Source organism: Nicotiana tomentosiformis, chromosome 6, assembly GCF_000390325.3.
Source record: "Nicotiana tomentosiformis chromosome 6, ASM39032v3, whole genome shotgun sequence".
Taxonomy (NCBI): Eukaryota; Viridiplantae; Streptophyta; class Magnoliopsida; order Solanales; family Solanaceae; genus Nicotiana; species Nicotiana tomentosiformis.
Window position 1 is genome coordinate 71,285,232 of NC_090817.1, and position 11,117 is coordinate 71,296,348.

The 11,117-nt window shown below is 33.2% G+C and overlaps 1 protein-coding gene across 1 annotated transcript; it reads left to right on the plus strand.

Moving 5' to 3' along the window:
* Positions 1-334: 334 nt before the first annotated feature.
* On the plus strand, positions 335-3,570 carry LOC104093396 (glyceraldehyde-3-phosphate dehydrogenase, cytosolic). The gene is made up of 10 exons (XM_009599129.4): positions 335-474; positions 573-697; positions 785-900; positions 996-1,095; positions 1,827-1,973; positions 2,072-2,132; positions 2,211-2,451; positions 2,662-2,745; positions 2,964-3,053; positions 3,253-3,570. The coding sequence occupies exons 1-10, from the start codon at positions 471-473 to the stop codon at positions 3,296-3,298; spliced, it is 1,014 nt and encodes a 337-aa protein (XP_009597424.1). The 5' UTR covers positions 335-470; the 3' UTR covers positions 3,299-3,570.
* Positions 3,571-11,117: the final 7,547 nt, after the last annotated feature.

Here is an 11,117-nt window from a genome sequence, read left to right on the forward strand (position 1 = left end):
TTTAAGTTTATGTATCGGCTTTGTAAATTGGTGCAAGTTTAAGGGGCCACTATGCCAATTCGCCAAATATTTTTCATCTAAAGACTTGAAATAATTCTCTAATTAAAGTTGAAATTATCTCATCCATCTTACCAACGAGATAAATTGCTCTTGGACGACAATTGAACGACCAAATGTTCTGAAACAGTTGAATTGAGCATATTATTTTGGTCGAAAATAATTACCACAAAACAAATAGAATAATTGAATTAAGCAAAACCGATTTTCTCAGATAATTCAAAAAATAAAAGGAAAACGAATTGAGAAAACCTATGAAGTTGAACCGCATTACTTACCGCCTTTCCCGGTCTCCCAGTACCGACTAGTACTTCTATTAAACCCTTCCCACCAACTTCCACTCCACTAACACCATTTCACAAGAACCTCTCAATTAGATCGGACTCCATTTTTCCTCTCAATTCACAAAGATCATGGGTATATATCAATTCTCTTATTTTTTTTGTTCTTCAATTCTTTGTGCATGCAACTTATGTTTCAGATGACGGGCAGTGACTAATTCTCTTTTTTTGCAGCCAAGGTTAAGATTGGAATCAATGGTTTTGGAAGAATTGGGCGATTGGTTGCCAGGGTGGCACTCCAGAGAGATGACGTTGAGCTCGTTGCTGTTAATGACCCCTTCATCTCCGTTGAATACATGGTATGTGACATTTAAATAGTAATATTAGTAATATATGAATCAAGCTTAAACAGTATCAGTGAATTTTGTTGCTGGTTTTTATTGCAGACATACATGTTTAAGTATGACAGTGTCCACGGCCAGTGGAAGAACCATGAGCTCAAGGTTAAGGATGATAAGACTCTTCTCTTTGGTGAGAAACCTGTTGCTGTATTTGGCATTAGGTAAATTTATCCCTCATTAACGTATAGCAAGTGCATAAGAATTCTCTTGGGTCAATTTGGATTTCTGATTGAGCTTACTGTATGGATATGTGAAGAAACCCAGAGGAGATTCCATGGGCTGAGGCTGGAGCAGAGTACATCGTGGAGTCAACAGGAGTCTTCACTGATAAAGACAAGGCTGCTGCCCACTTGAAGGTTTGTGATCCTAAAGAACGATATCTGTTCTTATTTTGCCTTCCCTGCCTCAAATAATAGAGGAACTGTTTGTAGGTAATATTGACTTTGGTTTGTCATAACTTGGCGCACCAACATATTAGTTTTTTTCCCACTGGCCCGTACACTTGGTGCCTCAAAATCATTTAGCGGATTTGGTGGTATTGCTTTATTTAAACTATATGTGTATGTATACTCGAGTTCCTGATTGTGTATGTACTGAATATCTCCCAATTATGTGTTTGTTGTGAATATTCTATAAGTGAATATTTCCCAGTTGTGTGTGTATTGTGAATATACTGTAAGTGTTAGTCCTGATGCTTATTGCTTTTGTGCATTTGTTAGTGAGGGTTAAGAAATAGTCCTGATGCTTATTGCTTTTGTGCATTTGTTAGTGAAGGTGCTATTTTCGAGGCTTTACACTTGTGATGTTGTGTTTTCTTTTCCTGTCCAATTATATTTTTGTGGAAATTGAAGAATCGAGTACACTGTCATCTTAAAAGCAACTCAAAACTAGAACATAACTCTGTTGATTTGCTCTATATGAATTAGGGTGTTAAAGTATGTCATGTATATTGGTAGAGTAAGTTTATAATGGTTATTACCTGTATGAGTATTTTTTTACAAAGTGATGCTAATGCTATGATATTTGAGTGTTGCCAACTTGGATTGATATAGTTATCTCATTGAGTGTTGTTGTCGTTAATCATCAGGGTGGTGCTAAGAAAGTCATCATTTCTGCTCCTAGCAAGGATGCTCCTATGTTTGTTGTTGGCGTCAATGAGAAGGAATACAAGCCAGACCTCAACGTTGTTTCTAATGCTAGCTGTACCACTAACTGCCTCGCGCCTTTGGCAAAGGTTCCCTTTTTGTTCCTTGCTCTGTCCTTCATTTTAACAGTTGAACCCTTTGGTGATACAATATATATTATCTCAAAATTTCTGACCTGACTTTGCAGGTTATTCATGACAGATTTGGAATTGTTGAGGGTCTTATGACCACTGTCCACTCCATGACTGGTAGGTATTTTACTTGTACTTTTTAAATTTGATTTCTGTAGCTTGTGCACTCAAGTTGTTTCTATTTTTATTAAACAGCCACCCAGAAAACTGTTGATGGACCATCTGCCAAGGACTGGAGGGGTGGAAGGGCAGCATCCTTCAACATTATTCCTAGCAGTACTGGAGCTGCTAAGGCTGTTGGAAAGGTGCTACCCTCATTGAATGGAAAGTTAACTGGAATGGCTTTCCGAGTTCCAACTGTTGATGTGTCTGTGGTTGATCTCACAGTGAGATTGGAGAAAGAAGCTACCTATGATGAAATCAAGGCTGCTATCAAGTAAGCTTGTCTACTCTACTACTTTACCATCCTCCTTTCCTTGAAAAAATACAAAAAACTTGTGTACTTTATTCAATCGGCAAGTATACACTAGAAGTCTCCTGCTGTGGATTTAATTCATGCTAGTGCTGCACGAAATAATAAGAAAGGCCTTATGTCCTGCCCCTGTGAGCTGCTCATTTATGTTAATTTGCTATGGCATCTTATTAGGGAGGAGTCTGAAGGAAAATTGAAGGGAATTCTAGGTTACACTGAAGATGATGTGGTATCGACGGACTTTGTTGGGGACAACAGGTAGGATTGATTTGGAAGTGTTGTTCTGTTTAATGCTTCCAAATGAAAAAGATGATGAATGTATTTTCCTCACTCAAAATAACATGTGCCTATTGCTTCTGACCTCACTTAAGTATTTCTTGTGTAAATCCCCTTTGTTGTACTGACCCAGCTTGAACCAGTAGAGAGCCAAAGTGTTAATTTGACAGATTTGTAATTTAAATGAAAATAATGTGCAGATCAAGCATCTTTGATGCCAAGGCTGGAATCGCTCTGAGCAAGAACTTTGTGAAGCTTGTTTCTTGGTATGACAACGAAATGGGCTACAGGTAAATATAAATTTTACATGCCTTTAATTTTAGAGTAGCTGCACTTTTGCATGATATCTTATTCTGGTAGAGGGTCAATCTGATCTTTCTGCTTCTGCCTATGTTTATCTTTAGCATTTGCCTTTACAAGAAATATGTATAGCAGCACTTTATGGTTTGTGGTCTGCTGCTAATATTTTCTTCACTATTGGGATTGCAGCACTCGAGTGGTGGACTTGATTAAGCACATGGCATCAGTCCAGTAAAGTGGCAGTTCCTAGGGTGGTGGTGTTTTTGGTGACGTTTGCTAAGCATAATTAGTAGAGGGAAAAACAGTTTAGAATAAACTGAAACGGGAAGCTGTTTTGCGAGTTTGAGGTGCTGTCTGTTTACCATTGGGTTTTGATTTGGGATCTTTTGTTGGATTGTGGTTTTCCCCAAATTTTCAGTTTTTCATTGGAGTCTCTGTGCAGAACTCTGGATATGTTCTCTCTTGTTTTGTTTTGCTATCAGTGTATAATAATATGTTGGACCCTCACATATCTGTCTCACTGCCACACACACACACACACCCCAAATAAAAAAAAATAAAAACCAAAATCCACAGGAGAAGATAAAAACGAAATTGTTAGGTTGTGGATCAGAGGGATGATTCTGTAGGCAGTGGGGTCAACTGTAAAGGGTTCAGTCAGGTGCCTTTCCGGGCTTTCAAAAGCCAGCTAGAAAGTGGAATTGGTCCACTGTTCACTTTATGGTAACGAGTGAGTTTGTCATTTCTTGTTTTCTGCTATCAGGCACTAGGAGGATTCTCACTTTACATAGAGATATAGTTCTTTATATGCTTCCAAGTTTGAATGATCTTTCTTTGAAAGATTTTCTAAATAACTCTTGCATTTATAAGTGTTTAATGTTTTTGGACTGGGAAAAACACTGTACAGGAGTGAAAATTACAAAAATACAAAAAGGGAGCTGGTATTGTTTGAAAATATATTCAGAAATAAACTTAGTATTTAGCATGCTGTGGTCGTCTTTGTTGATTTACTTCCAATGTAAGACTTAACTAAGTAAAAAAAAGGGGAAGGGGCAAAGGAACTTGTGCACGTCTTTGTGAGTGGAGGATCTAATACATCTGTTTGTTTGGTTTAATTGGAAATGAAATATGCATTGATCTTTTGCTTCTCGTATTGAATGGATTCTACGTTTGAAAAAATTAACACAGAAGAGGTACCTTCAGAAGTATAGTGGAAGGAAAACTCAGCTACCAATAATAGTTTTGCTTGTACTTAACTCCTTTTTTTATGAAATAAAAGTAATTTAGTAAAACATGAACAAGAACAAGTTATGAAATAAAAGCAATTTAGTAAAACATGAACAAGAAATAGAGATAGAGAGAAGAAAGAGTATTTCTTCTTCAATTGTGTGTATTTTTCTATCTATTACAAGGCCTTTATATAGGCATGAAAAGTGAAGAAAAATATGTCATTGAATATGTCATTAAGCATAAAAATATGTCATTGAATATGTCATTAAGCATAAAAATATGTCATTGAATATGTCATTAAGCATTTGAGAAGATCATGGAGGAAGAGTAGACATCCACCATAATTTGATATACTCAATTTGTAGACCAAGATAAAATTTTGTCTTTCCAAGATCTTTCATTTCAAATTCTTTTTTTAAATAGTCTACTGCTTTAGGAAGCTCTACTGCTTTGGGAAGCTCCCTAGGAGTTCCAATGATATTTAAATCATCAACATACACGGTGATTATAACAAATTTAGATCCATATCTTTTTATAAAGATATAAGGACAAATTGAATCATTCTTGTACCCTTCTTTTAACAAGTACTCACTCAGGCGATTATACCACATGCGCCCTGATTGTTTCAATCCGTATAAGGATTTTTGAAACTTTATTTAATAAATTTCTTGGAAACCTTAATATGCTTCAGAACAATTTAAATCTTTCAATGATTTCAGTTATACGCATATCACATTTTTTTTGTATTGCTAGATTAAAACCTGAAATGACGACATTCACCACAGGAGAACATGTCTCTATATAATCAACGCCAGGATATTTACAAATCTTCTTGTGACACAAGTCGTCTTTATGTCTATCGACTTGACCTTTCTTTTCGCACAAGAACACATTTATACCTCCACTGGCTTTATACTTTCAGGTGTTGGGACTATCCGTCCAACTTTATATTTTTCAGATGAAATTAATTTTCATTGCGTATTTTTCATTTGGCCAAACTGTCCAAATTTCATGACAAATTTGAGCCCAAGATCCTCGTCAATATTAATAATATTGAGCGCTACATTATATTAACAATATCGTCGACGATCATTTTATATCGGTTCTACTATTACCCAATAAAGACATAACTTATTAAGATCTTTTATCTTATTATTTTCAGGTACCTGAGCCTCTCCCATGATGTCTTATGAAGTGTTATGTCGTGGTACTTTTTTAGAGCATTTGCTTCCTTATTATGACCATCTTGAACATTTGCTCATCTCCTTCTTCAAGGAGTTTTATCTTTGGAACCGATTAGTCTATTTTGCTTCATGCATGCCATAGACTCTATTCATTATGAACTTTATTTTATTTGGAGCATTAACATCTGAATATGACATTTAGCTTTGGGTCAGCAAATACGCCTGGCAATATTTTGCAAATGAATTATCACTTGAACTTCAAGTTCACATTTTCTCGTACGAGGATCTAGATGTACTCATAATAATTCATTACATGCATTACTTTTTCAGCCGCCCATTTTCTCCCCTATTCTTGGGATCGCTAACACATATCCCTAGCCTTATTTGGGGATCCATCTTTGTGCATTGTGGTGGAACAATTAAATCATATAACACATTCATATTTCTAGATGGAAATTATTTGGTTTCTGACCCTGAACCGATTGTGATAGGGAAAACTTATCATAACTTGGCTAGATGCGTACAAGTGCTGTTGTATATTAAATAATACATCACATACCAAATTTTATTTTGGCAGTTTTGTTCTCATAACCAATGGTTTAGATATAATTGGAGGCATACAATTTCTGCTAAACCAACTTGGATTTAAACCAGTATTATCAAGATAAATCATCATAATTTATATTCTGAAACTATGCTCTAATAATTTGAGCAATCAATCTTGCAAAAGCCAAACTGCAAGTTGATAACAAATGTACATGTTACTATGGAATAGATGTATCTATTAAAATCATATAATAGTAAACGGTTCACATGGAAGGTGACTGTGTCCATATATTTATCACCTTTTATTCGTTCCAAAAATCAAGGGATTCAATCCCAACTTTAACTGGTATATCATGAGAATAAGCAGCACAATTATTGAAGAATCTTATATTTCTTCAATATATGCCAATATAATTTTTAATTAATTTTTTGCCTCATAATTGAACCGAGATGGTCAACCGGTCATGCCAACTAATATTTATTTCAGTAAACCTCTAGTTTACTTGTGGCTTGTGATTGCATCATCATGTTTATACTTGTTTAGTACAAATAAAAGAAAAGTCAGGTAACCTTTCATATTTACCCGGTATGATTATAGTAATATAAAGATATTCAATCTTCTTTTCATTTATAGTCTTAATATGCCAACCACTTTGGCTAATATATTTGTAAATCAAAATGTGTCTTTTGAGACTTACTACAATATTAATGTCATGAACAATTTGATTCATCTTGGTAGTAACAAATTAGTTCTTTCAGAGCTCTTAACTGCTTTTTTACTACAAGATCTTTTGTCACACCATCCATATAATGAATGTCTCATTCACAAAGAGAATCATATCATAATAATTGTCATGTTCAAAATTATCATAAGCAAAATAATTTCTTGCTTTAATTTTGCTTTTAATAACTTTCATAAGGCATGACAAAATATTTTTGGCGTATCACCTGTATGCGACCAATGATATATTCATGTAACTACACAGTAATATTCATTATCTTTCTTTGTCTCAAACCTCCCTTAGAGGTGAGTTGTGGTATGTATCCAATCATGCATTGCACGTCTTTATTCATTAATTTTATTACATACTGCTACATTCACTTTCAGGAATGAGTCTGCATTCTCAATGCTTATCACAAGTCACATTCTCTTTAAAAAAAGAAGAGTATAATTATTGTGACATGCTTTATAAATTTTTCATACCATTTTGATGGTAAATATTTCCTTCACCTTTTTGAAGGATTACATTGAGAACCTTTATTATTCTCCTTTTATAGTTACCATAATGAAGACAAATTATTATTTCGTCCCTTGCCATGTCTTCGTACATTCATACATTCATAAAAAATTATTTTGTCGTCTTTCAAACTTATCATATATTGTTGTCACATTCGTTTCACTGAATGGAGCATATCAAGTAGGGCGGGCTTCATGATTCTTTCATCGATATTGTGCATTGTTACTCAAATCCAATGTCTTACCCATATAAAGGCATGTTAGGCAAAATGTGTTGGGACTCAAACCCAACTCTTATCATTATAGTGCACCAAAACTTAAATATGTCTTAACTAGTTGCATAATATGCCAAAGTACAAGATTAAATTATCAATCTTGTGGTCAGAAACATAAACAAAATTAGTTATAACAAGATTTAAAAATATAATCACTTTTTAAGGTTGTGAGACGAAAACGTTTCATTCCTTCTAAGTGTTATCACTTTTAGATTTATGTGAATTCAAATAGAAGTACATTCAAATAAATACTAGATAATCTGTTAGAACACTTACCAATTTTGTAAACGATAAACTAAATCAATAAAGTAAGAATAACGACTAGGACTTGGAAGCATATATATAATTTCTGTAGTACTTCCAGTATCTACATATGCGATCCAATTCACATCATAATATATGGATTATAGATGATAGTCAAAGGCTAAGATTGACTGTAAATCAGAATATCTATTATGCTTACAACTATCCTGCCATAATATTATGTTTATTTATGCATGCATTTAACCAACTATGAAGGAATAGTACCAGTTTAGTTCTATTCATTAAATATTACCATAGTAACATTCATCTTAGCGTGAAAAGGGTAAAGGGCACATTGGTTGTCTGATATCTGCGCACATATATGTAAGCACTATTCAGCATGTTAAATATAAGTTAAAGAATTGAGTAGAGAGTACCTGTTTCAAAACTTAATTACAATATATATATATATATTCATGCATTTTGATTTGGTTCATGAATAGATCCCTTGAAGGATAGCCAAACGATAACTAAAAATTCATATCAGATGTCAAGAAAGAATAAGCAAAAACTATACTCTCGCACACTTTTAAGCTATAACAAAATGAAAATAAAATACTGAAAGCTTATTGTGAGTTATCATGGCAAAATAGAAAATTTTTGTGATTAGTGGAAGATAAAAATAAATATATGAATAAGCTAGAAAGATGAGAACTTATCTTGTATTAGTATCCAACCCATTGGCTTCTATCTTTATTTTGTTTGATAGCCACAGAATTGTTGGTATAAGGATATCAAACACAAAGCACAGTCTATGCCTATATGGAGGTGTACGAAAATGGGAGCACAATCGTGCTGATAACGTGTTATGAAATAAAAGCAATTTAGTAAAACATGAACAAGAACAAGTTATGAAATAAAAATAATTTAGTAAAATATGAACAAGAAATAGAGATAGAGAGAAGGAAGAGTATTTCTTCTTCAATTGTGTGTATTTTTCTATCTATTACCATGCCTTTATATATGCATGAAAAATGAAGAAAAATATGTCATTGAATATGTCATTAAGCATAAAAATATGTCATTGAATATGTCATTAAGCATTTGAGAAGATCATGGAGGAAGAGTAAACATCCACCATAATTTAATTTTTCTTATAATACCTTTCTATTTGTGTTTTCTTTTTCTGTTTAAATAGTCTACCAAGCAAATATGTCAAGGTGCAGTCTTTTCCTTTCTTTTCTCATTTGTATTTGATAAAAATGACTAATTTTGTATCCTGCCAAGAGGCGGTCCAAAATACTCAAATATCACTGTTTTCTCGTGAATATGCTAGCGTTTGGTCATAAATTCTCAAATTTGTTTTGAAAATTTTGATTTGGGTGAAATTTGATTTGAAGATGAAAATGTGTTTGAACATGATTTTTCAAAACATATTTCACTTTTTATTTGAAAAAACATGAAACATGACTTATACCCACAAGTTCCAAAAACTATCACAAATACCCAATAGTACCAAACAAACAAACTTGCTATCATGTATATACATAACCTTCATTACTCATATTACACATAGGAAGTCATTACTCATATTATACATAGGAAGTCATTACTCAGATTACAATCATGCCTACACCACAACGTACAACTAAAATAATTAGCATCAATATTTCATGCATTAGAGTACAACATAACAAAATGAAAATAACAGTTAACTCAATTTTTCTTTTAAGTCGTTAAACCGTTCGACTTGATTTTTTTCGGTCATATGAACGAATATCTTGCGAAAGTTGGGGTTAAGCAAGAAAGGCACTGCTGGTGAAAATTTTTCGTCAGCTAAACCATGTTTTTGCAAGACAAATTGCAAGTGGGTAGTCACAACTTCCTCAGAGTAGATATCAATCTCAGTTTCTTTCGAGAGCAGATACAAAGAAAGAAGCAGGAACACGAGCAGAAATTGAGGTGATTATTTAAATGTGGGCTCTTTTACAAACTATAAAAGTTTGGGGTAATATTTAAAAATTTTAAAAAATATAATGGTCATGTTTTGGCCCAAAATCAGCAATTGAGGTGATTTTGGGATTTGGGATCTTGCCAAAATGTGGGCAAAATTTATGGCCAAACATATGTTTGCCAAATAAATCCCAAATTTATTTTGGCAAAACTCACGGCCAAACGGGTCCATATGTCATCGGTCCACCAAAAGAAGTTTCCGAAAACAAGCGTTGAATAACTATAGTTGCATCTCTTCTCCATAAAGACCTATGAGTAGTTTTTTGCTGCAATCCTGTAAGCGAGCATGTAGCAGTTATGATTTTACCAGTATTTTAAGCTCTTATTGAAGCTGACAATTATAGGGTAAGACATAGTTCTTGCTGCAAATATTTGGAGTTCATTTGTGTGGAAAGACTTGAACATTAAATTTATTGGTTACTTCTATAACATTGCTAATACAAGTAACAACAGTTTTGAAGTTTACTATAAGCTACATTGGCATTTTTGAAATCGGATATGTATCAAAGGGAAAATTACTTTCAATTCATGTTTTGTGAAATACATAACCGGTCAAGGTGATTAGATGACGAAACAAATAAATGAGTTTGGTTGCTAAATTTGTATTTATAACTATTTGAAGAGAAAAAGGAAAAAGAAAAATTAACCGTGATATGAAATCTACCATTTAAGAACACATTCCACAAGTTAAGGAAGTACTTGCTGGAGAAAGTTGTAACTAGGGGAACTCAAATCAATTCACTTCTTCAAATAATCCATTGCTGGAGAAAAGTCTCATTTTTTCAAACAACCGATTTGGGGTTGTGGGATTGTTTCCTATTTTTCTTTTCAATTATACCCTAACTTATTACTCCATAATTCTATTTTACCTTTTACTTTTTTAAAAATATTTTAACTCCAAATCTCCCACCTATAACCTACTTTGTCTTCGTCCCTTTTTTTGCAGAACTTCTGTCGCTTCCAACTTCAACGTAAAATTGCTAATTTTGTTCCACTAATTTTGTTAGAATTTGCATGAATTTAATTGCTTAATCTATTTATAAGACATATTTGATGATAAATTAGTAGAAATGGATTTTCTTAAATTATTTTTATGCGTAATTCTTGATAAATTTAATATTTAAATAATTGAGGGTATTTTAGTAAACTTATGAGTTATAGTAGCGAAATATTATTTAACAACATCAAACAATATAATTTATCAAAATATTATACTCCCTACGTTTTAATTTATGTGAACCCATTTGATTGAGCACGAAATTTAAGAAAAGACAGAAATTTTTGAACTTGTGGTGTAAAATGAGGCATCTATATTTTGTGTGCTAT

Bases quoted from the DNA above. Each gene is read 5' to 3' on its own strand.
- LOC104093396 (XM_009599129.4), top strand. The intron at 1,096-1,826 runs GTTTGTGATCCT...GTTAATCATCAG, and splicing joins AGGCTGCTGCCCACTTGAAG to GGTGGTGCTAAGAAAGTCAT. The intron at 2,746-2,963 runs GTAGGATTGATT...AATAATGTGCAG, and splicing joins GACTTTGTTGGGGACAACAG to ATCAAGCATCTTTGATGCCA.